Below are 27,155 nucleotides of genomic sequence, written 5' to 3' on the forward strand. Positions count from 1 at the left end.
TAATGAACAAAACATGGTGTGGTGCCCACCTAGCAAACCTCAAGAAGCTGTATAAAACCACGATAATATCAGTTTTGGAATTGTGCAACCAGGATTCATATGCTGAAGCTGGAGATGGTAGATTATCGTTGATCGCGCATAACCATGAGATGAATCGTCCAGTTCACTGCTTGAAAGACACATTCAGCAATCTTCGCACTGGCTCTCTTAGCTCCAGGAGGTTGCCAGATAGCAAGAACCGATTGAATCAGAGAGGAGCTTTGAAACGCGAAAAATAGAACAAGTTGTACAAGTAGAACAAGTCGAATGTCTATAAGGAGCTGTGTCGAGATGCGAAAGTTAATCCTTAGATCTCTCTTCGCACAAGAGCCGCTTGTTTGGACACGTATATGAATGACGTGTTACCAGGTACCGTTCAAAAAATAATATGATCTGGCAAGATATTTGCTGCTGCGGACATGAAAACCAGGTTTCTAGGGCAAAATGTATAAGCAGGAGTTTCAAGAAATTTATTCTTCCGTATATAAAACTCACAAAAGATTCGCAAAGTTTTGGCATGATTTGGCAAGCTGCCACTAAAGCGGAGAAGTCCCAAAGTGGTATCGAAACAACAGGCAAATTTATACATGTTATGATTATACGCGAGCGTAACATGTTTTATAACACAAGCGAATTGGGTCCTTTTTGTTATTAACAAGTTCTTCCGCACAATAACTCGATGTTGATAATATGTTCCTTCGTTGATCGTATATTTTTCACATATTCACGCGAAAAGCCTTAAACCTTCTCTTCGTTGGCCGAGGCATTTGGATTGAATGTAATACTTTTCTGTTTATTACTTTTGAAAGCAGAGGCAGCCGTGGCAGTGTTCCGAGCTCTGCAATATAATTTTCATAACCAATGTTAAAGTTGCTAAAAATTACATTATAGACCCATTAAACGTAAAAATAATAATTGTATTGATATCAACACAGTTTTATTTTATAGATTTTCATGACATGAAACACTATAACTCAGGAATAACATTTTATTGAGTGGTTTTTATAGCTGTGTCGATGATGTTGTCTGGCATCGATAAAATAACGATGCTTTCACCAATATAAACATTGCGGAAAATTGAAAAATGAAAATTTAACTTTCAGAGCACTAGCTCGATTTTTCTGACGTTTTTCACTATACATTGCGATGGCGGAGGAACATGTGTAGATAGAGTTTGAGCTTACGAAACCCATAAATGAGTACCGTTGAAAGTCCTACTTTTTGACTAACGTATAAATTCGAGCAAGAGAGATACGTCATATAGGAAAAAAAGCACAAATTTTTGTTTAGGAGCTTTAATCTTGCGAAATACTATTCAACATAAACAAACCAGGAGATAAATACGACGCAAATACTGGATGCCTTTTAAAGATCAGCAACATATCCCTCGATGAAGATCCCGGGGGCGATTTCCTCTTGTACGTAGTTGTTCTTATTTTCGTCGAACGGCGAGGGTGAATGACTACGCGAGTGCCCTGCCTTCGGCTCTTTGGACATCATCGGGTCATGGGAGAGCGAAAGTTTACGCTGGGACGGCGTTGGACCTTTGTCGTTCTTCTCCAGCTCTTGGCAGGACTTGGGCCGATTTTCGATCACCTTACTCTGGTAGACTACGTTTCCTTCCGAACGATTGAAGTAGCTTTTGTTTGATTTTTTCAAATTATTGCTGTTGTTATTGTTGTTGTTGCAATCGTCAAAGTCAATGTTGGTGACAGACATGCGGTTATCGCTGACCGACCGTTTCATCGATGCTCTGTTATAGTTGGTCTTGCGGAGCAAACCTTGGAAGTTGAATGGCGGCTCGTCGTCCGAGTTATCATTCTAGGTAAAAACCAATGATTATTACTGGGTAGAAAGATGGACTCAATCGTATACTTCTTCAGTGTTCCTCCTGCCTATCAGTTGCATCTCCTTGATGGGGTTCACCTTCGACGGGGTTATATTGCACTCAAATCCATAATCCGAACCCGAACGGGGTTCCCATTGCTTGGTAGGTTGCGGGGCGGGTCGTTTCTTAAAACTTCTGTCCCGTGGTGGACATGACCCATTATCCACCATAATCGGAGCTTTCGGCGCTGGACGTTTCTTGTACACGGCTGCCTTTGGCATACATTCATCCATACCCGACATCGAATACTTATTTCGACAATTGTCCATGTTTTGGCGACCATAGGGTATGGGGGAGTACACCGACGACATCTTCCCTTGGCCGTAGCCTGCAACCGAATAGTCAACACTGGGACGTGGGGATGGTCTACAAAGAGAAGTAAAGACTTGGTTGGTTTGCTAACTTCAGTTTATTTTTACCTTCTAATCGGAAGGCTAGGATCACGGTGGAACGGTACATTAGCTAGTCCGTAGTTAACCGTTTCGCCACGCTGGGTAGAATGGGTGATTTCCGAAGAAAGATTCTGCCGTCTTCTGAGTGGTGCGTCCCAGTCCTCGGTGTCGGAGTCGTTGCCGGTGTATACATAGTTAGATGCAGTCGGGTCGCACAAGTACGTAGTGTCGAAAAATGGTATGTCATCGAGCCGGAAGCGGAGTTTCCAAACCGATGGGCGAACCGGACCCAGGAGAGCCCTGTTGCGTTGGTTGTGGTCAATCTTTTCCAGCATAATACAGTTGCTACAAGTGGTAGTTCCAGCGACGAAACGTTGATTGAAGATGTGAACCTGAGTGGGAAAGAATAGTGTTAGTGACTCGATCATCAGCAAAATGGCACATGCTTACCTGTTGCGAAAAGCTAACTAATTCCTGATAGCGGGCAGCACGATACTGTAGCAGGATTTGATAAATCGATTTCTTCCTCCAGCGATACGCGAACGGTTTCAGAAATTCAGCAGTGTCCCTATCCAGTTTCCCGGTGCGTTCATTGATCAGTGGTTGATACTTTTTGCGAGCAATGTGTCCTCGGAATGCCGTTTGAATCATGGTGGCCGCTTGCTCTGGAGTTTCCACGCTGGTCTGTTTCTTCAGTCCTTGTTGTTTTTTGTTAACTAGAATGACAGAAGGTTTCAAAACAAGAGGGCGGGTCTATGCGAACAACATTTACCGGATTGACGCGCGAAGTTTTTCAACTTGGATACAATATTTCGCTTAGCGAGGAATGCTCGCATCATTGCCTGAACCTTTATGATCTTCTTAACTTGGGTCTCGTACAAATGCGACAAATATTCGACGTTATAATATTTCAGAAACACTTTGGTTTTTCCAATTACCCAGCCTTCCAGCTTCAAACGAACCAACAACAGACGACAATTGTCCCTTGTCATCTCAACATTCTCGTCGAATTCGAACGCCAAGAATTGATAACGCCTCAGGAACTCCTGGAAAGGAATCCTGTGAGAGAACCCCTTTTGGCGGGCCTTCGCCGTGTCGATAATGGCCATTGCCCGAATCTGTTGGCGTATCATCTCTTTCGACAGGCCATTCTGTTGGTACTCCAAGTCCGAGCGGATGCACCGCACAAAATGGGTTCCTCCACTGTTCGGTCCAATGGCCAACATGCGAATCAGCTCCAAACTGGTGCCCCGATATACGTTCGCAATGGTACGCATCTTGTGTACCTGTGAGTACAGCCCTCTGGACAGAGTATTCATCATCCTCTTGGCCTTGCTTTTTTCCGCGACTAGGGCGGCTCCCCAGCGCTTCTTTTTGTTGGTTTTAGCTGTCGACTGGACTCCTTCGGCTTCCTCGGCTGCCATCGTAAGATTACCCGTTTTCGATAGTGGATTCGTAAACATTATCTTCACGATGTTCAAGTTCGAGTTCCTCAGCGTCTCGATCATCTCAGGCGGAATGAAATCGCGGTTCTTATCGGCCATGTCCCGAGCGTCGTACGTGATCCGGCCGGTGTAATGGGCCACCGTAAACTCATGTCCGCTGGCACGCTTTATGAACGGACTGTTGTTGTTGTGGACCGAGTCGATTATGTAGTTCTGGCCGTGGCGACCACGGCTGGCGTCGTCAATAAAACTGAAGATACCCTTTGGTTTGTTCATAAGATGATCGACGGCCAGCTTGTTGTCGTAGAAGTGCAACTGGGTCACCGGCACTTGCTCTTCTTCCTGGAAGTGAATATTGATTTAAACAAAGATCAATGCTGACAAAAAACAAGTCCTACCTGTTCAATCATTTCGTAGACAAATGTTCGTTGGTTATATAAATATTGCATTTGTTCGTTCAGCGAGTTTACTATTAGTTGGTCCATATGGTTTCGATGGAAGCATTCGAACCCAAAGTGATCAGTAATGGTTATTGAATGTACGTCACCACTGAGAAAAATTAACTTCCATTAAACATTTATTTTTTTCGCGAATACAAATACTCACTAAATAGCCCTTCCAAACGACAGCTTGTGGTTGATCGTATTGATAATCCAGTCAACCAATCTGCTGTAAATGGTCGCTGCCAGCACATCCCTAGCATCACGCGCTTCATCCGGCGAGTGTCGTCTCCTTTCAGCCGATCCCCTGATAATAACGCAATAATTCATCAGAGCCCATTGAAACTTCTTCTCATCCAGCTGCAGGAGGGCAGCCACCTTGCTAGGAACAACCAGCCCATCCAACTCGGTCACGCCATCGGTATCCCTGAATCGGACCTCGCCCAGCATCAAAATCGCCGCCAGCGTCCGATACACAGTTTCAAGTATTTCCGGCGAGAACTCGAGCGCCAGCAGCAACTGCTCGAACTCCTTGAACGCCTGCACGTTTCCCGGCACATCATTGCGGCAGTATTTTAGCTTATCGCCAGCGCTCGATTCGGGAATGCGCAGATAGCGATAATTCCTTCCCCGCTCGAGAGAATAAGCTCGCAGGCGGCCCTCCGCTTCCATCATATCGTAGAAGTAGTAGAATATATGGAAGTTGGATTGGTTCCTGTCAAGGGATCGGTTAAAAGTTTGTTAGCCAGGACTCGCACCGAATCGGTTTGGATTAACTGTGCTCGAGAAGCGGCTAGCTTTTGCTAGCCGAGTACTTACATATTGGTCGATGAAATTCGTGACTTTTCCAGCAGATACACCCAGAAAATTGCACCGGACAATTTGCCCGTCGTCCCGAAAGTCATCTGAACCTGAACGATACTTCGGGTGGCGTCGGGATTTAGTGGCGTTCCGGCGTTGACCAGCGCCGATATTACCTTGTAGCCGGATTCGATTCGCTGATAGACGCCAGGATTTCCCTCACCCAGCACGGATAGATGCTTCATGCACAGCTTGGCGTTGGTTGTTTTTCCCGAGTAGCTCTCGCCGGACACGATAATGTGCTGCGGCTCTTCGTGGTGTTGCATGTCCTGGAAGGCACTGTCGGCAATGGTGAATATATGGGGAGCGTTGTCCGAGCGGGATTTGCACGAGTACTTGCTGTGGAACTGAAATTTGAGGGAATTTGTTGTTAAATTGCTCGAATTTTCCAAATGTTCCAATATGAAAATTTGAAACGTTTTATAATTTCAAAAACAGATCATAAGCATACATAGAATATGAATTGGAGCTTTTTATTATTCTGCACTTCTTGAAAATTAACCCTATTATACTATTACTATAGAAAAATGGCCATGTTTTGATTGTCTTTACGAATAGATTTTTTACGAATTGGATGACTTAAGAAATCTACTGCAAATGCATTGGGTTATTAATGCTTAAAATGTTCATCAAAACATGAAATATATTTACACTGCCATTCTTCCAGAAAGACGTAGGATATGTCAACAAACAATGTTTTATCTTCAATATAAAAGTGATGATTTTTAATACTGCGATACCAATCTCTGCGTATTGTTTCCGTAAGACTGTTAGTAAGCTTACACATAAATCAGTAGATTTTCTAGAAGATGTGTCTCGATTTGGTCAGGCTCGACTACCAAAACTACATATCACTTTGAGTTTTTACATTTTTTAGACTTTTAGAATCTGTAGTTGGACATTACAGATCCTTCGGTTTCCACTCAAAACTTTTTTTTTGTTCCAACATCGGTTATTGCTTATTGTTAATATTTTTTCAGTGCAATTTCTGTTTATTTTCACCTATTTCAGTTGCTTGTTCTACTGCCTACCTCACTCTACGCGTTTGAATCCATCTGGATGATAGTTTTTCAGTTGTAGCGTGACTTCCTTCGTCCTACAGTTCAGTCTGACGTTAAAAGATATAAAAGTCTATGTCGTATATGAGTAAAGCAAAGTCATCATAAATAAATTGTTTGTCCTCTTACAAATGTTCAAATTGCTCCTTACGCTGTGTATTTCAAGCCAACAGGCTTGAGTTTAAATCAATTCTAGAAAGATGGGACCTCAAACCAATGAAACTGATGAATTAAAAAAATATATAAAACTGATGAAAAACGATGTTAGTATCACCCGAGCATATAACTGGTGTAAAAATGAGAATTTTTTCAATACCTTTCAGTAACTCAAATAAAGAGCGTAAAATTTTCTTTCTCCAAGAAAATTGCTTTTCGGGCTCCCTAGAAACGGTAGGCGTGTTTGGTTTTGCTAGTTTGAATTTAGTCAAAGCAAAGATGGCGTCGAAACTGCACGTGCTCCGCGAACGCATTGTACGGTTCTACGAAACGCATTTCCAGCAAGGAAAAATGTTCACGGTGGCACATTTTAAGGAAAAAAATGTACCTGTCAGTACGGTATATCGTATCCTGGGTTCCCTGAACGTAGAGCGGAAGGTCAGAAGTGGTCGTGCGGTGACGATAATGACGAAGCAGAGGAAGACATCGTTGAAGAAGCTGTTCGACAACAAGGACGCAACCAGCCTGCGTGACGCCGGTCGGAAATATGGCTGCTCCCACGTATTGATCCATCGGACCCTCAAGATGGAAGGAATCGTCTGCAGGAAGAAGACGAGGTCGCCGGAGTACGCGGAGGAGCAGATTGAGACGGTTAAATCACAGTGTCGGTGGATGACCAAAAAATACCGCGGGACGTCTTTCATTCTGGACGACGAAAGCTATTTTCCGCTGTCCAAAACGCATATTCCAGGAAATGATAATTACTACTCCAACGACAAGTCATCCACACCGCCTGAAGTGAAATACAAGTTCAAGCACAAGTTTGAAAAAAAGGTTATGTTGTACATCGCCATTTCCGGCCGGGGCATTTCAAAGCCTTGGTTTAAGCCGAGCGGTCTGGCAATCAACCAACAAATCTATCTAGAAGAGTGCCTCGATAAAATCCTGCTGCCGTTCCTGAACGAGCATCACGCGGATGGGAAGTACGTCTTCTGGCCGGACAAAGCGTCTTCCCAGCGTTCCTCAGAAACGCCGATGTCAAAGTTTAATGATGTTTCCTTCGTTGTGTCCCCGTTTCATATCCCTCCTATCCGATCGATAAACTTTTACTTAGTCGCGGCAATACATGCACACACTCTTTACAGATGCACGGGCCAAAGGTTGTGCAGTCCACTGATCATTCAACAAGAGCCAAAGGTTGTACCGCTCATGACAACTCTACACGAACTGATGATTGCGCCGGCTAGTGACCATTCTATCCTGGATTCCTCGAGTCGAGAAAGACGCACCACGCTAGATATGGGGTACAGACTAGGGAGCGTTGCTGATTAATGGTCAGCTGCATCCCAATAGGAAGTAGCCCGTGTCGGGCACACGTATAGAGCATCGAAGACTGCAACATACCAATTATGAGAACACTTGTAATACTAACCTCGAGCCAACCGCGAGTAATCGGTTACATATTACTAACATAGTTGTAAGACAAAAATTGTCAAAATATTGGACTCCCGGCCCCGTCAGGCCAACGCCACATGTGCCTTAATAAAAAATATATTTTGGAAAAAAAAAGCGTCTTCCCATTACGCCAAGAAGACGCTGGCGTATCTTGAGGAGAAAAGGATATCGTTCGTGCCGAAAGATCGTAACCCAACAAACTTGCCCCAGTGCTGCCCAATAGAGGATTTCTTGGCTCACTCAGTGCCCTAGTGTATAAAAACAATTGGAGGGCCAAGGACACGAAGCAACTGACTACAAGAATCCGGAATTGTATCCGGAAAATGGACGTAAGTGCCGTACAACGTTCTTGTGAGAGCATCGCGACAAAGTTGTGTCGAACAGCAGACCACGGCCCTTACTCAAACATTCACTGACATTTTTTTGAAGAAAATACATTATGTTATTAATAAAAAATACTGAAATCGACGAAAAAAAAATTTTTTTTATATGTGATTGAAAAAATTCTCATTTTTTATTTAACACCCGTTAGGAAGAGATAGGCGGTAGCAGATCCCTGCACTTCCCGTCCTGTTACCGTATGAAGTCGGGTAACATAAACCCGACACTGTGCCGTAAATGAACATTTTATCGACGACCGAACTCGAAAACATTTGTTCGGTTTATTAACTTGATGTTCATCGTTCTGTAATTAAACCACAATATTCACGAGAAGCGTTCACCGCTGAGAACGTTCATTCAGCACATTTGTAACTGACAGGGAAGAGTTTGACGGTTGTTTTCAGCAAGTTCAGTGTTTCAGTGTTACTCTCGACAGCGAGCAGTGTATGTTATGTTAAGAGTTAGTTTGACAACGTTGCCTACAAGTGATAAATTGCCATGGGAACGAATATTACTTAAAATTATGACGACATTCCAACAGTTACGGAGTTTTCGGGCACGAACAATATTTAATCGGTTTTATGTGCTGTTGTTGTTATCAAATACCACTACCATTGCAAATGGTATACTGTGCAGATAAGTCGCACGTTATTCGCTCGCAGTGTACATGCCAGTTTAAATAATTGCTCTAATCGACCATGCCATGAACTTCCACATCTAATGAATTGATGCCAAATCACCCAATTATCACATTGTTTTTGATGCAAAAACAGCAGTAAATGATTCGGAAGTACTTCGTAGCACTTTTAACTAATCATTCGTGTTGATGGAAGGCTATCCAAACCAGGCCTTAAATTCTCCCCAAACTATAAAAATCCTATCCTATTCAAAGTTGCGAATCCAAAAACTGATGTGGAAGCTAATCCCATGGGTTTCACTATTTCAAGAGAACTCCTCTGACTGAGAAAATTCAACTTGAATAGAATTTCTTCATACTGGAAGGATTTACCTAACGTGTCATTTAATTTTTCAACTCGTAACATTGCAGGCGGCAGACGGCAGTTTGATGGTTTGGGGAGAATTTTCTCGAAAAGGCCTGGTTTAGATAGCCTTCCATCAACACGAATGAACAGAGCTAAGTATATGCTACGAAGTGCTACGAAGTACTTCAGAATCATTTACTGCTGTTTGTGCATCAAAAACAATGTGATAATTGGGTAATTTGGCATCAATTCATAAAATCTGGAAGTTCATGGCATGATTTAATAGATAGGGGCTTCAGATTCTGGACTGGTCAGCTTCTTTACAAAATCAAATCCCTGTCAGGAACTTATGAAGACTGATCGGACGAATAGTAGATGCAGCTTATAAGCAGTATGAGTGATTTGAAGAGCTTGAACGAGCAGTATCCTCTTCGTAGAACGAGATACCCACTACATCATGGCGCAGCTTGGTCGTAACCACCCCGAATAGGTTATTTGAACTGATTGAGAACTAAAGCTGACCTACGAATTGGAAACTTATCGTAATTCATTTTGAAATTTTAGAGTCGATTTTTCCCCATACATTCATTGGGCCCCTAGTGGACAGCCCCTAACGAAAATTGTGATTTTGGGTTGCTTTAGTCATAAGTACCATGTTTCATAAAAATCGAAGAGAGACGGCATGGAGTTGCTCCATAATATAATTCGACATATTGATGGCTTCGCGTAATTACATTCCAATATCATGTTGTTCCGGATACGTGGAAGGAACCCTCGTGTTCCTCACGCCTTCTCTCTCTTTTGGAAATATTTTGAAATGAAAAATGTGAGTTTGAGCAAAGCGTCGTGGAAACATGTTGGCATATGCTATTCGCGCTATATGCATTTTAATCATTTCACAGAGTTTTATTCAGAAACTATTTACATTTGTGGTTACACACTATTCATGCACCCTTAATTTATATTATTTTACTAGCTGACCCGGCAAACGTTGTTCTGCCATATGAATTACTCCTGTGAGTATTTTCACTGTTGAATAAAAAATAACTAATGTATTGCAATACATGTACATACATGTATTGCAATACATGTGTGTTCAAACGATCTAGAAAATTAATTGATTATGATCGATGAAGGATAGATTCCACGTGGATATCGAGCAGATACGTGAAGATTTGACCGTGTATTGCATTGGACCGTGGGAACTTCCCGAACCTGAGTGTGATGTGGAGATGGAGATGAGATCTATGATGTACAGAGAAACGGACCGGATCGATCGGATCTCAGGATTCGTCTTTTGCATTCAGAAATCTGATCATTCGTGCTATGAATGGTAGCAACCTTGCCTCGGCGCAAAATAAACTTCAAAATAAGTAATCCGTATTCGTGGAGCAATTTAATCTGTATCAGATTAGCAGACACGAAAATAATTTTAAATTGCTTAAATTTAGATGAAAATCATGAATCGATGTTGTTTAAATACTAAGAAAACAGAACTTAACGATTCTTCTATAAATCTTGTATACATCCAGCAACATGTTGGACGAAATACGTGTAATTTTGTAATAGAGCCCATTAAAGACTGCATTTCTTTTGTTTGAACACACGTGCTGTCGTTTGAACAAAGGCTGTGTAGGTGTTACTCATGATAGCGTCTCGCTATCATTCCTCGAACCGCTTCTGTTGATTGTCTCATAGGAATCGCAGTCGTTCGCTCTCTACCTTTGCGAATATGTTGACCATGGATTATTGACACAGCTCAAGACATCCTAGAATGACGTTATCCTGACTGCGCCAATTCATCAAACGACACACATAAGAATCCATCGAGGGCACTCTTTTGTTTGTGTCGTCTCCTCCAACCACATAATATTAAAATATTAATTCAAAATGAGTAATGATATTCCTAATAATTAAAGTAACTGTGGCGCATTGGATCTACACACGTGCTCTTCAATCGTTTTTTTTTATCAGGATTGACGACAATAGCGTGACTGTTATTTTGCATTCCGAGCATGGGTGTGATCAGAATAATTTCAATAATTCATTGTGCTCATCCAAAAAGGCTTCCAGCTCGCCAGCGATATTCTTAGTTTTAGTCGAATTGAGGTTACTTGCGTATGTGTAGGGTGAAATTCGATGAAGAGGTCGAAGTGCCATCTGGCATTAAACAACGTAAATAAATTCGTCCTGTTTAAAAAACGAACGACGAATCAATTATTTGGTATCGTTTATATAAAATACATATATCGCGATAAAAAAAGGAGATGAGGGTGAAAATTGGTTATATATGGTTATAAGTTTTTTTCAAGCCAAATTTATGCAAAAAAAAATACGAAAACAAAGTTATTCAGATTTTATTTGCATGGGACCACCCTAATCGGTATCAAATATAAAGTAATAGGTATCCTAGCGGTATCATATATAGTTTACGACCTATTCTCATGCCTACCAAGTTTTTTTTAGTATAATATCATTAAAATCGGTCGCGCCGTTTCGGAGGAGGTTGATCACGGACATCGTGACACGAGAATTTTACATATAAGATTATTTTATTCAGGCAGAATACAACGCTAAAGGTCACGAGTTGAATTCTCACTTCCGATATTTTTCCAAAAGTAAAGTGACGAACCAGCCAAATGTGTTGAAAATCACTATAATACAGAAGATAGAAACAAAAATTGTAAGGGGTTGTATCTAGGACACGACCGCATTTTTTCGACGTAGAACTACGCAATTATATTATGCAATCCACTTGTTTACCACTTCGAATATTAGTGACAATTTTCCCAGGTTTCTCAGAACCTGGGAAAATTGTCACTAATATTCGTTTTAAGGAAACATATTGCGGTCTGCACAACGACAAGCGAGTACAAAAGTACTTAATACCAAAGAATACCCCCTGATTTGCATGTTTTGGCAAAGCGGAAGTTGAAGTCCGTGTTAAGGATACACAACTCGGTGGGAACAAAAATACCCCCGACTTGCGTGTATATTTGCAAAGCGGATTTCCACAGGTACATCGATTTTGAAGTCTGTGATGGGGAAACCGTACATCGGGCCAATAAAAACTTGGCAGTCAGGGCGTTTAGATAACGCTTGACATTTTACAGTTATTCAATTGTTCATCTCATGAAAAATTACATTTTATTAGTTGTGATAGGCGCGTTGAAATATTTCCTATCAATTGATGCAAACATCTTTACGATCTGTTAAGAAATGTTCGAGTTATAAGCATTCGAAATACGGGTAGGGTTAGCACACAAATCGGCAGAACAAATGTATGGGAAAAAGGAAATTCTTCCAGTTTTCATGAATTTAAATCGTAATTGTAATGCATATAAAACAAATCTTAGAGAATTTCCGATTCGATTGGTATGCAAATCATGAGAATTCGTTCACAGTGAAAATAGTTATTAACGTTAACTTTATTTCATGAAAACGTGACCTGTTTTTCGATTTGGCACCCTTCCTGAAAGACGTAGTTCTACGTCAAAAAACTTGAAATCCAGATCTGATTTGAGTAGAATTGTTGAGAAATCAATGGGATAGAGCAAGTAAATTATATTTCTAATATACTGTTAATAAATATAACTAAACATTCAAATGCATTGACATCGCATAATTTTGAAGCTACATAAATTCCTGGTTTTGTAATCTACATTTTGCATATTTTGAATCTGATGTTCATATCTGTAACAAATAGAAATGTGAAGAAAGCTCCGTTTTTTCCAATTCGTTTTTCGTTGCTTATGTGGACTAAGACAATATTTTTGTGATAAAACAATAACGAAAAAAATAGCCCAATTGTTCAGCTTTGATTTTCTTCATAAAACGCTTGTGTAAGAGATTTCACTACATATGTATCTTTGTTGAATTAAAAATAACCCTCGCATTTTTGGTTATGAATATATCATGAAATAATGATCGCACAGTATTGTAATGTACATTCGTTCCGAATACAATATTTACCTAATTACACATCAATGGCAATACAGTTTTCTTCAGTGACTAATTACTGTTTTTATGTGTCGATATAAATAATCGTCGTTATTACCCACTACACGACTTGCTCTGTTGGTCTTCTCTGAAATTATATGTTCGTAAAACTAAAGAAACTCACCGCCCGGGAGTACTCCGGCATTTTCCGGTTCGGATTCATCGAGATAAGAATGTCACCCACGAATGTGTAGGTGGAACCATTCTTGTACCGATGGCTCAGCTCATCCAAGATTGCCTCTTCCGAAATGGCTTCCAGGGCAGCCAAATCCTCGACGTACATCTTTTCGATTCTATTGTCCGATGCTCTCAGCTCCCCTTCGATCAGCTTCACGTCATCCTTTGGGGGTAGATCGATATCACGAACCGAATCCGCCTGCATTCCGAGCTCTTTATGAATCTGGATAATTTATCTTCAAATATTATGTGTATTTTCCCCCTTTGTTTGTAGATACTTACGTGAAAATCATTTTCCGGAAGTTCCGTGAAGAAGGGATGCTCGACTATTTCCACCATGAACGGACGGTGATCGGCATTTTTCTCCAAACATTCGGCAATAAAATCGTTGTAGTTTTGGGTCCAATTCGCTGGCCGATACAATGTCGGCGGTGGGTTTCTCACAATTTGGAACATTATCCTCGTGGGATGCATATCCCCGAACGGTGGGTTACCATCGCCCAGCTCAATGGCTGTAATCCCGAGTGCCCAAACGTCCGACCTGTTGTCGTAGGCTTCGTCGTCTGAAGAATAAAGTTTATGTATTGTAAGATCGTGGCTCACGCAATAATAACAACACGATTACCATTTTTGGAGCTGGTTATAACCTCCGGTGCCATCCAGCAAGGTGATCCAATGCACGTTCCACGTTTGCCAAGTGTTGACTTGAAATCTCGCGAAATACCAAAATCACACAACTTAACCTCACCGTCTTTGGTTAGCAAAATATTACTGCCCCGAACATCCCGATGGATAACGTGATGGTCGTGAAGATAAACCAGTGCTTTTGCGGTTTCACGAAGTATGAAAGCCAAATGCTCCTCGGCGATCCGTTTGTTCGCGATCTTTATTCTCCGGATAATGTCCACTACTGGACCATATTCGCAGTACTGGGTTGGGACAAAAATCAATTTATAATTGTGTTGGGAAAATTCCGTCATAAGCTCACCTCCAATATGAACCAAATTTCATCCGATTCGCCAGGGATCTTCTTCCGGTAGACGCCATAGAAGTCGAGCAGATTTGGATGGTTCGAATAGTCCCGTAGTATGCGATACTCCTCCTGAATGGCGGTCCTTATCTCCGCCTCGTACCTCTGTATCTTGACGGCAACGATCTTATTGCCGGCTTGCGTATCCACTGCTTTATAAACCTTGCCACACACTCCCACCCCGATGATTTCACCAAGTCTGTAGCGATTGCCGGGTTCGGGGAGTGAATCGAGCCTAAGATTGGGCATGTTGACGTTGTTGATTAGGGGTACCTTTTCACCACACTGATATCATTAAATCTCTCGATATAAGATGATCTGTAAGAATTAAATCGAAAAAGAAAATTATTAGTTTTGGTGAAATTGTTTCAACAGAATCATAACATCGTGATCTGCACCCATTTTTTCGGTTGCAGCGTGCGGCAACAAATAAATTCTCACACAATTATCAGTTTTCATTTTGATCGATTCGTGTGATTGCCATTTTCGTTGAGCTGTGATGCATCGCATTTAATGACTGCATTCTGTAGCACTCCCGGAGCACGAGTCATTGTGGCGCTGTGGTCGATCAAAACTAATTGCCTGGTCACACACAGCCCGAATATGTTGTCACGGGCGCCGGTCGTAACTTGAGATGCGATGCTGATCGACTGCCATTCAAGGCTGGCCGGTCAAGTTCTGGTTGGATAGGAAGCTATGCTAACCGCGAAGCTCTTGAATCATTCATTGAATAGCGGGAATGCATTGCATGCCGATTGCGTGACCCAAGGAGGTATACCTTTGCGGTTACAGTGTGGTGGGACATTGCGTGATATTGTTTTTCGGTTCATGAGGGTTATGTGTTTTGAAATGTGGAGTGCGAAGTTGTAAATAATTATTTTCACTACAGTGTTAATTTCGGATTGATCAATCACTTTCTATCTTGCAGCTTCGGTCCTGTAACTTTGGTGAAGACAGAACCTTTCCACTTCCCATGTATTGTACAACGTTTTTTCTAAATATCAAACTTATTATTATTGATTACAACAGTGTAAGAAATGTTCATGTCGTACAGAACATACTTTAATTAGTTCCGTTGCACTAGTTATGGCGGTTTATCATTAAAATAAGGTGTAACAGTTCGGCTGAAAAGTTCATAAGGTTGACGTCTAGATGGCACCTCTTGCAAAAAAACTACTTGACTATCACAAAGCACCATTTAACATTGCGCGGAAGGTTTGTCCCGATTCCGCTCCTGTGCAAAAAATTGTTCGAGATATACCACAAGATAGGTGTGATCTTGATTCCGGGTTTTCGATGGTAGAATTCTCTCTTGCTCTACTTTCTTGTAACAATTCGGCTCGAGGAATGGATAGAATTAAGTTCAACTTGTTGAAAAATCTCCCTGATGTGGCGAAACATCGCTTGTTGAATTTATTCAATCGGTTTCTGGAACATAATATTGTTCCGGATGATTGGAGACAAGTACGAGTTGTTATAGCTATTCAAAAACCAAGGAAACCCGCCTCCGACTTCAATTCGTACCGCCCAATAGCAATGCTGTCTTGTATTCGGAAATTGTTGGAGAAAATGATCTTGTTTCGCCTTGCTCGATGGGTTGAAACGAATGGCCTTCTCTCAGATACACAATATGGATTCCGCAGGGGCCAGGGGACGAATGATTGTCTTGCGTTGATTTCTTCCGAAATTCAAATGGCAAATACACCGCAAAAAAAAACAAATGGCTTCAGTATTCTTGGACATAAAGGGGGCCTTTGATTCAGTTTCAATAGAGGTCCTGTGCTCCCGTGGCCGAGTGGCGTCATAACTAACATGCCGGGTGTTCGGGTTCGATTCCCGTTCTGGTCGGGGGAATTTTTCGTCAAAGAAATTTCCTCCGACTTGCACTGTGATCACGCGTATTCTAGAGCTTGCCACTCAGAATGCATTCAAGGCGTGTTATTTGGCATAGAAATCTCAACTAAGTACTAATAAAAATGACGCAAGTAATACTACGTTGAGACGGCGAAGTTCCTCTTGGAACGTTAGTGCCATTGAAGAAGAAGAAGAAGAAGAAGAAGAAGAGGTCCTGTCAGACAAACTCCATTCTCGAGGTCTGCCGCCTCTATTGAATAATATGTTATATAACTTGCTTTGTGAGAAACATTTGAATTTTTCTCATGGGGATTCGACAGTAAGTCGGATCTGTTACATGGGACTCCCCCAGGGCTTATGTTTAAGCCCCCTTCGGTACAACTTCTATGTAAGCGATATTGATAATTGCCTTACACAAAAATTGCAACCTAAGACAACTTGCAGATGATGGAGTGGTGTCTGTCGTAGGATCAAACGAGTCCGACCTGCAAGAACCCTTACAAGATACTTTGAACAATTTTTCAACCTGGGCCATTGGGCTAGGGATCGAATTCTCCACGGAGAACACAGAGATGGTGTTTTTTTCTAGGAAGCATAGACCAGCAAAACCAAAGCTTCAACTTTTGGGTAAACCGATCACTATGTCATCCAAGTATCTTGAGGTCTGGTTCGACTCCAAATGTACTTGGTAGCTGAGTAAAAAATGTCAACAAAGAATAAACTTTCTCCGTACAATTACCGGCACCTGGTGGGGAGCCCATCCCGAAGATCTTATAATGTTGTATCGAACAACTATTCTCTCAGTGATGGAGTATGGCAGTTTCTGTTTTCAATCAGCTGCCAAAACACACTTAATTAAACTCGAGCGAATTCAGTATCTTTGTCTCCGTATTGCGTTGGGATGTATGCCCTCAACGCATACCATGAGCCTCGAGGTTTTGGCAGGCGTACTCCCACTAAAAGATCGCTTCAATTTATTATCTCTTCGGTTCCTCATCCGGTGTAAGGTTATGAACCCATTGGTGATCGGAAATTTTGAGCGGCTGATCGGGCTAAATTTTCATTCTGGATTCATGACTTCATATCATGAATTCATCTCCATGCAGATTGATCCTTCTTCGTATATTCCCAACCGTGTTTGTTTTCCTGACTGCATCAATTCGTCTGTACATTTTGATCTGTTCATGAAGGAGAAAATCCATGGAATTCCAGATTATCATCAATCGGGGATCGTTCCTACGATCTTCAATGCAAAGTACGGGCGTATCAATTGTGATAATATGTACTTTACTGATGGGTCCTCTATGAATGAGTCCACAGGATTTGGAGTGTTCAACGATATTTTCAGCACCTCCCGCAGTCTTTAGCTTCCTTGCTCAGTGTATATTGCTGGAATGGCAGCAATTCAATGGGCGCTGGACAGCGTCGCCTCAAGACCTGTTGAACACTATTACATTGTAACGGATAGTCTTAGCTCTGTCGAAGTTATCCGTTCAGTGAGGCCGGAAAAGCACTCGCCGTACTTCCTTGAGAGAATACGAGAAATTTTGAGTACTTTAACCAGACGCTGTTATGTCATTACCTTTGTCTGTGTCCCTTCACATTGCTCAATTCTGGGTAATGAGAGGGCTGACTCATTAGCAAAGGTAGGTGCGATTGAATGCGAAATTTATCAGCGTCAAATCGCCTTCAATGAATTTTATTCTTTAGTTTGTAACAATACCATCGCTAACTGGCAACGTAAATGGAACGAAGATGAATTAGGCCGGTGGCTTCACTCGATTATCCCTAAGGTTAACCTCAGACCATGGTTCAAAAGTCTGGACTTGAGTCGGGACTTTATTCGCTCCTTCTCCTGACTCATGTCCAATCACTGTTCGTTAGACGCGCTACTCTTTCATTTTAATCTTGTCGATAGCAATATCTGTGCTTGTGGCCAAGGTTATCATGACATCGAACACGTTGTTTGGTCGTGCGAGGAGTATCTTGTTGCCAGATCGAATTTAGAAAACTCTCTTCGGGCTAGAGGAAGGCAGCCCAATATGCCGGTGAGAGATGTGTTGGCTAGGTTAGACCTTGCTTACATGTCCTAAATATATGTCTTCCTAAAAGTTATCGATCTTCGTGTCTGATTGTCCTTATATCCTTATATTCTCCTTTTCCTTTTCCTTCGCGAGAAATCAAATCCCTTCTTACTAACTAGAATAAGGTGTAATGTAAATACATATTAGATATTAGATATGCTTAAGAATTGAGTGTGATGAATGTGAGTGTGAACATTGTCAACATATCCTTATATCCCTTCCTTTTCCTGAAGAAAATATGTCACCCTTCTAAACTCGAGTAGACCGCGAGTAATCGGTTTTCTACATCACTAACATAAGGAACATAACATAAGGAAAAATGTTTATATATACTTGTAACAATACAGTGAGGAGTTTGGCTCCTTTAAACTTATGTAACTGAGCCTGTACAAATAATCGATTAAATAAAAAAACACAAATCACTATCTTTTGGTGGTTGGTTCGTGAGTTACAGCATTGAGAGTGAAGCAACTTTTGTCATTGTGAAAAAATGGAAAATTCACAAATCAATGAAAACGATGGTAAAATTGCATGAATTGAGCTTCGAATTGCTTCCGCATCCACCGTATTTTCCAGATCTGGTCCCCAGCGACTGTTTCCTGTTCGCAGGCCTGAATAGAATGCTCGCTGGCACGAAATTTAAGACCGACGGTGAAGTGATTGTCGAAACTGAGGCCTATTTTGAGGAAAAAACCGAAAGAGTACTATGAAAATGGTATCGAAAAGTTGCAACATCACTATAATCGCGGTATCGCCTTCGAAGGCAGTTATGTTGAATAATAAAATTGATTTTAGCAAAAAAAAAAAGATTTACTGTGTTACCTTATAAACTTTTTAGCTGAACTGTTATACAGATATCAGTAACATCACAAATAATTCACGCTTTGGTTCATTCTAATTGTTAGTTTGTTCATTTCAAGTAGGATTAGGAGTATTTAGAGTTGCAGAATTCAGGGTAGACGGATAGACGGAAATCTAATCTTCCGTCAAGCAGTCAGTATTCCTGAGTTCTTGGAGTGGGTGAGATGAAATATTAAACAAAGCTGATTTGAGGCTCTAACGGAAACGTGAGAAACTTGAATCTAGAAGTTGGATTTTGGAACGAGTGCATAATCCTGCAAGTTGTATGCAAAACAGATTGGAGTTTTTTTTCTACAGATCATAACAGCACATTTAGAGGCGTTCAGTACCTTTTGATTTTCGTGACACCAATCATTAAAACGCCCATCTGATGCTGGAGAAATGAGGAATCGCCTCGGTCCTTTTCAACAATGTACAGTTTCAAATCGTCGGCGTATGGCAACTTCAGGCAATGATTAGAAAAATGAATGTCGCTCAAAAACAATAAAAAAATTAAGGATTAAAAATGACTGACCATATCTACAGAATAATCTTTATTTATACATATTTTCTAAATGTTTTAAAACCAAGAAGCTGTAGATACAGAGTACAGATTTTTATGATTTCATACAGAATTTACATATTTTTGAAAACAAGAATTCAATTTTATAGAAGAATTATTTTCATTTAATCAATTTCGATATTTTTTTTGCTGCCTCACCAATACCATGAAATGAATCTCTTTTTATTGACATTCATATGTAACGTAATGTCTTACATTCTCATGTTCGATCTAAAGGCCGGTTTAGAGTTCTCGTGAACGTGAACATGAACAAACTCTTTTTTGTTAATAATTCATCAGTCCATATATAAAACGGGGTGCTCCCGTGGCCGAGTGGTTAGCGTCAAACCTAACATGCCGGGGGTTTGGGTTCGACTCCCGTTCTGGTCGGGGAAATTTTTCTTCAAAGAAATTTCCTCTGACTTGCACTGTGGTCACGCGTATTCTAGAGCTTGCCACTCAGAATGCATTTAAGGCGTGTTATTTGGCATAGAAATCTCAACTAAGTACTAATGAAAATGACGCAAGTAATACTACGTTGAGACGGCGGAGTTCCTCTAGGAACGTTAGTGCCATATAAGAAGAAGAAGATATATAAAACGCATAAAACATATTTAAACACAATTCATATTGATAAAAATTGATTAATCAAATATTTCATTACGATTCTGAATTTCCACCGTGAATTCACCATAGTTCCGACTTCGGTGAACGTGAACCTGAAAACAGTGTTGAATATAGACGTCAAAGTATTTCCCCGCTTATGTTCACGTTCGAATGTCTGAATGTTCGGATCTCTGCGTGGGTTGACAAACTTCGTAGCTTAGGGTTGATTAGTGAACAACTGTATATTTTATCCGAATTACTTTATTGAAGCTCGATGTTTATTTACTTCACATTTACTGGCAAACTTCCAATATGAACGTAAACGTGAACAAAAACATTCTATTCACCACGATTTTTTTAGATGTTTGTTTGCAATGCTGTTGACCGTGAAATAATCGTTCCTTTTCACCACCTGTTCATGTTCACGTTCATGAGAACACCTTGAACCTGCCTCAAGGTGATAAAATGCAAAAGTACAAGTCAAGTATCGAATTTAAAGAACCGACCATGTACATTTTGTTTATTGGCCCAAAAAAATGATCTGTGCAAAGTTTCAGCTCAATCGGACATTATTTAGGGGTGCCTCAAAGCGCTCAAAGTTATAATTTTTTCATCCTCAAAAATCTTCCAAGGGGGGGGGAGTAAAGGAAATTTAGAAAATCGAAACTTTTTTTTCGATGCTAGATGACTTAAAAATGCATGAAACGTCGCGATCTGGTGTCATCTAAAAAAAAATTTTGCCTGAAAATCGACCTTTTGGGCCTGAGAGGCAATGAAGGTATGGAAATGACCTGTGCAAAGTTTCAGCTCAATCGGACATGATTTAGGGGTGCCTCAAAGTGCTCAAAGTTTAGAAATCATGAAATTTTGCACAGGTCATTTTTTAGGGCCAATAAACAAAATGTACATGGTCGGTTTTTGAAATTCGATGATGATTTTTTTTCCACAACAAAAGCACAGCTTCGAATATAAACAATTCTACTTTATTTATCCACAAAACGATACAAACCATAGCCATATCCATAAAACTTAATGTTGAAACGGTATGTAACCACTCGATTTTTGAAGTGGTCGCTTGAAAGATCTAGGTTAATCTAGGTATCTATTGTATAGTATAGGCCCAAAATAATAAAAATACAATGTCACAATCATTCGAATTCTCGAGCGAAAATGGAATTTCAACAAGGGTTTTTCGCCAAAAAGGACCAAAACTTCTATAATAGAGGTATTATGAAGCTACCCTCAGAATGGCAACAAATCATACAACAAAACGGTGCATATTTGACCCAAATCGGATAATCCTAAGCATATTAAATAAAGTTTTGATTCCCCCCAAACTAATGAACCTCCAATATTTGTTTTTTTCGAATAATGGATTTTTTTTCCACAACCTAATATTTTACAGAATGTATAAATGGTCTTCAAGAAGGATCACCTTAATATCGGTTTCTAAGTCCACTTAGGCTTTATCCGTCGTCATCGAGTCATCGAGTTGACAATTTCGAAACTAAAATATAAAAATGAGTTTTTCTTATTTCATTATTTTTATTTCATTTCATTATCATTTGAATGGGCTATTCGTCACTTTCAGTTTTGCATATGAAAGGACAATCACTGCTTTCAATTGAAAGTTTCATTCGGTTTCATTTCTCCACACAGAATTTTACCGAACCGTCTTTCAACAACAGTGGGAATCAAAGAGGCATATGAGGGCATATTAGTCTTACAACCAGCGCCGACATTCTTTCACATAGCATACTGCCGTTCTACGCATAGATGTCCCATGTTACTTTTTGACAATTTTCACTTTTCTTCATAACACGACGTTTTTATACCTAATCTTCCGAAAAAACACAAAAAAAAGTCACAGTTTGTTCCCAGCTTTTAAAAAACAAAATCAAGCTCAGTTGTCCCATGTTGATATTCTATTCATAACTGTCCAACCATATATTTTTTGAAGATCCATATCAAATAAATCGGTTCAAGTGTAAGAATTTTACGTCACGCTTTCAGCAGGGCTAATGTACTCATTTCTGGTTTGGAAGATCGAACTAGTTCTCAAATAAATAAAACAAAAGTTTAAAAGAAAACGTGTATACCTTGTTATCGAATGCCTAATAAAAACGAGATTTATATTCTGCAAAGTATAGCAGATCACTCCCTTCTTCATAAAACGATGTTTTTATGCATTATCCTTCGGAAAAACACAAAACATCTTATTGTTTGTTCCCATCATTTCAAAAACAACATCAAGTCCAATTGTCCCATGTTCATATTCTAGGCATAACTGTCCCACCATGAATTTTTAAGCCTGTAACCAAGATTGATTGATTCAAATGAGGGGATCTCTTCACATTTCATTAAACAATAATTCTCTACTTATAAAAAATCCAGTGTATTGGTAAACCGAAATGCTTAAAGCTTCTGGTAGAGGAATATGCTAGAAAACTTTGAATGCGTTTTTCTCAGTTGCTGATTTTGGAACATGGGACAACTATGCGTAGAACGGCAGCATAGTTTTCATCAGTTTCAGTGAATACAGTTCGAGGCTTCAACGAAACTTTCATTCGAAATAAGACAATTTAATTCGATGTGAGAAGCTTTCATTTTCATTTGACGATTTGATAATTTCACTTCAGTGTGAATAATGAAAGAAATGAATGTGAAATGAAACGAGACTGTAGGAAGGTGAAGTGATATTCTCTTTATTGAGCGTGAAGAAGATTGAAGACAACCTGCATGAGTTTGCATGGTTGTAGACTCATTATTGAGTGACGATGTGTCAATTGAAGTGAAATTGAAATATCAACTAAGTACTACTGATGAGAATGACGCAAGTAATACTACGTTGAGAAGGCAAAAGTTCCACTGGAACGTTAGTGCCATCCAAGAAGTTGTCCCTAAATTGGAAACCCGGGGAAACGATAGTGGAGTACATACGTATCAACGAGGTGTAATATGGTACGAACTTTTAAAAACTTGGAAACTGTCATTCCATGCCAAACCGATATAGTGGTTCTCAGAATTTCGTGAAAAGTGGTAGTTTTGTTTATTATCGCAAAAAAATTAGACCCGTTTTTTTTTATTTTTTCGTTATGGTGACCATTTTGATTCTAAAGAACATATCACTGATGTAAAAAAATCCTCAGCTTCCAAGAAGAAATATTATTTAAAAAAAGCGCGCTAGTCCCGAGACATGGAATGGCTATATAACGAGATTTTTCTGTGATATGGCAGATCTCTTCGCAGATTCAGGTTGGTACGTTTATACCACAAGTTGAATGTAGGGCCTGAAGTGTCGGCTGGAATTAGGCTTAGATTTGCTCAGTTGTGTGCTATCGAAAATGATCGCATTAGCAGAACGTTGTCGGGTATCTAGTAAAGCGGGAATTCCTTTGTAAATCATGGATTGGGTTCAATTTCTAATCGGAAATTGGAAATTTTCTTCACATGCCTTGGGATAAGTAATGGGCCTGAAGTATAGGCTAGAATAAGGCTTGGGTTTGCTAAGCTACTTGAACTAGGAAACGATCGCATTTGCGGACCGTGGCCACAGGATAAAGCGGGAATTCTCTTGTAAATTCTTGGTTAATACTGACATAGATTTTGGGTTCAATTCCTGATCGGTCTAGGGTATTCCCGGGTTGGAAATTCACTCAACATGCCATGGAATAAATGAGACGGTGAACATTTTGGTAGATGATGTTATTGATCAGTATAATTAAATGTATGTTAGAAAAACTACCTTTGGTGGTGTTGTGTAACTCCAACGCGGACATGCTTCTAGTATCAACAGGAATAGTGTTGAAAAATTAAGAAGATGTATGAAGGTTGATTATCAAATTCGGAAAATACTGTACTCTATTGGTGAATCTATTGAATTCCATTCTAGGCTTATGCATTGGTAGACTCAGGCGAGTTACTTCAATCCTTTCAATTCCCGATTCCTGGGATTCTGGGATTCCGATTCTTTCAGCAATTCGTACCAGCATGTCGGAGAAGAAAAATTCGACAAAAGGTAGCGAAATTGCGATACGTGCGAACAGACTGGATTTACTATCGAAAGTGGATACAATGTGAACACGAAATATTTGATGATGCTGAAGCATTTGTTACTGTTAACTAGGAGATCAGAGCAGAGGTGAAAGAGCAATTTAATTGTATGAAAAGTGATCTGGCTGTACAAATTCTTCCTTCTATTCCAATGCTAACAAATCCTCAATCACTACACCTAAAGTTAATTTTTAGCACATGTTATGGCATCCCGATTTATCACATTAAATGAGCCGAAAAATAACAGAAAATGTTCTACTCCCCCATACGTGTATATCATTTGTATAATATATATGCTAAAGCCAATATGAGCGAGCAAATCAGGAGACACATTTAAATGAAAGCATATGAAAGCTTTTCTTATTTCTTATACGGCCCAGACAGAGAAAGATATGTTCTCGTTCATGTTCTTCTTTATCCTCTCAGAAAACACTTTCCAACTTCATTTTATTATGAGGTGTAATATTATCACGCTTTTATATATCAGCGCTGGCAGTTATGTGGATAGCGTGATTTTGTGGAATATTTTAGTATTCCAGCCAGCCTTGGTTCGATCCCCGTTGACGTCGTATGGACTTTTTTTTGGCACAATCCCGAATGAATTGAGGGATGAAAATAGAAAGAGACGTCTGCACACAATATTCAAACATTTTTTTAAGCTTTTAAAACAGCTAATTATTGGCGCATTTGAACCTACTGACCTTTGACTACTACACACGAAATGGCATTATTTCTGCCAAAGATGGAATGTTTTCAGCCAACGCTAGTTTGGGTATATTATCAGTTACTCCCAAGCCCGGCGTCAAACTCCAAATCACCTTCTTATAGAGTCCTTAATGAATGGATATTTTGTCATGATTCGTTTACATCACTCACTCGTACTTCCAGAGGTTCCTAATATTCCTAATATTCTGGAGAATTAACTCAACACGATCCGCCTTGAATGGTGTTGCTTTGATGGTCATAGCATCATTGACCATAACTTCGAAAAATTATTCTGTTGCTTGGGATGCTGCAACTATATTCTTAAGAAATAAAAATTAAAATAAACCTCATTGCCGCAAAGTTCGTACTGATCAAAGAAATTCAGTAGATGATTTCCAACGCCACGTCAAAATACTAATCCAGTTAGATGAACCTGCACTTCATCGGAGTTGCTTGCTTGTGGAATCATTCAGCAGTTGGAACGAAGAAATAACTCTGAAGAAATAGGTAGATTATGTATCCATAGATAAAGAACCATCCTACGATAATGAACATTTAACCACGAAAATATGCACTACCTTCAAACAAGCGTAGAAGACAAGCAATGGATCTCCAAACTTTCTCAAAGAATATTAACATTAACATGGATTGGGTTACTCCAATGCATTGAAAAACGTTGAACTCATTGAACTTTTTTTCATACCTGGAAGGTAGAGGGAAAAAGTGTTCGAGAAAAAATTGTTTGAACATAAAATTGTCGTGATCTCGAAAATTTTTCAGCCAGCAATTAATTTTAGCCGAACGATACATGTGTTATGCATTTAGTTATTTATTCCTTTATTTAAATTCAGAATTATCCATCAAGAGTTTTGAAACGATTGAGCTCATTCCAAAACTCACCGAGATTAGAGGAACTACTGTTGCATTTATTATTTCACCAGAATATTTCCGTAACTTGGTACTCTATAGAGAATTGTAATTTTACTTTACTTAAGGGGATGAGTATTTTAATTGAATTGGCCTAGAAAGTGTTTTTCTGTTCAAGGATGGACTCTTAACTAGGAACTCCTTCTCTTCCTCAGTAGATTAACTTAACTGACTGGAACAACTGTCTAGTGTCTATTGGTATTGAAGACATTTGCACACCTTGCACAAAATTGTTGTCCATCGATCGAAGCTTGTTGTACTTGAGAGTCTATAATCCTATTATGGCAATTGATTTTTTCTTCGAAGTTCATTTCTTTCCAAAGCGCCACCTCTGGCCGTTGTTCGGCTTTCCTAGAAGAAAAATACATTCTTCCTTTCAAGAAAACCAATCCACACTAAGTAAACAATCCAATTATCTGCTGTCAGTAATCGGTTACGCTTGCTCTTCCGTTACTATGCCCGTGGTTGTAGTAGATTGCAACATTTTTTGTTATTCAACTTTGAAATGTAACTAAAAAAATTGAATGCGAATTCTCTGCAATAGTAATCATTAGTAGATGCGGAATTCCATTTCAGTCGATGCTCCCGATCTTGCCAATTCAGATGTTCAGATGATGTAATGAGAGCAATCAAAATTTCTATCATATTTTAATTTTAATACAAAATTATCTCAAGTTCGTCTTGTATTTGTAAGAGAGCAATCAGGGAAAACGATTCCTAAAACTAAAATCCACTTACATTAATCTAATTATTTCCAAAAATTATTGGGCTTCTTCAACTCTTATCGTGAGACGTAAATTTCACTCACTTTTGGGGAATCGATAGTCCAATTCCGACTGACCGCGTTTATCCAAGCGGTCAGCAGTCTCTTGTTCACAACTTTGCCAATTAATTTACGATCAAACCAAAAAAAAAACACTTCTTTTCCGTTGAAGTTTTCCAATAATAATTTCACTGCTCCAGTGGCCACTGGCGTACCGTTTGAGTAGTTGTTTCTCCCCCACCGAATCGTTCAACTAGAAAACCGCTACTGCTAGTTTTCCCTCGAAGTTTCTTGCCAGGAAGGCTGAATTTTCCGAGCCGGGAAACCTTTGAAGTGCGAAGTGTGCTGTTGCTTTAATTGAATTGCACCCGAGAGTTCACCGAGCAGAACGTCGACTGTGGACCGGAATTTGAGCTATTGGAGACGTTTGCAAACTACACAATACTAATCGTTGAGC

General features: G+C 39.9%; 1 protein-coding gene across 4 annotated transcripts; it reads right to left on the reverse strand.

Annotated features, from left to right (window-relative positions):
• Nucleotides 1–1,318: 1,318 nt before the first annotated feature.
• On the reverse strand, nucleotides 1,319–26,999 carry LOC129776071 (neither inactivation nor afterpotential protein C). 4 transcript variants are annotated; one of them, XM_055781458.1, is made up of 13 exons: nucleotides 26,914–26,999; nucleotides 14,263–14,622; nucleotides 13,900–14,203; nucleotides 13,557–13,837; nucleotides 13,222–13,497; nucleotides 5,024–5,412; nucleotides 4,371–4,919; nucleotides 4,163–4,313; nucleotides 3,092–4,106; nucleotides 2,770–3,035; nucleotides 2,347–2,711; nucleotides 1,915–2,293; nucleotides 1,319–1,860 (listed from the first exon to the last, which is right to left on the reverse strand). In XM_055781458.1, exons 2-13 carry the CDS (start codon nucleotides 14,551–14,553, stop codon nucleotides 1,405–1,407), a joined length of 4,722 nt encoding a protein of 1,573 aa, XP_055637433.1. In that variant the 5' UTR covers nucleotides 14,554–14,622; nucleotides 26,914–26,999; the 3' UTR covers nucleotides 1,319–1,404. The 4 variants fall into 4 exon arrangements, with proteins under 4 accessions (XP_055637433.1, XP_055637432.1, XP_055637431.1 ...); XM_055781457.1 differs by having other exon boundaries at nucleotides 26,744–26,982; XM_055781456.1 differs by having other exon boundaries at nucleotides 26,674–26,982.
• Between the last annotated feature and the right edge of the window lie 156 nt (nucleotides 27,000–27,155).

This window comes from Toxorhynchites rutilus, chromosome 3 (genome assembly GCF_029784135.1).
Source record: "Toxorhynchites rutilus septentrionalis strain SRP chromosome 3, ASM2978413v1, whole genome shotgun sequence".
Lineage (NCBI taxonomy): Eukaryota > Metazoa > Arthropoda > Insecta > Diptera > Culicidae > Toxorhynchites > Toxorhynchites rutilus.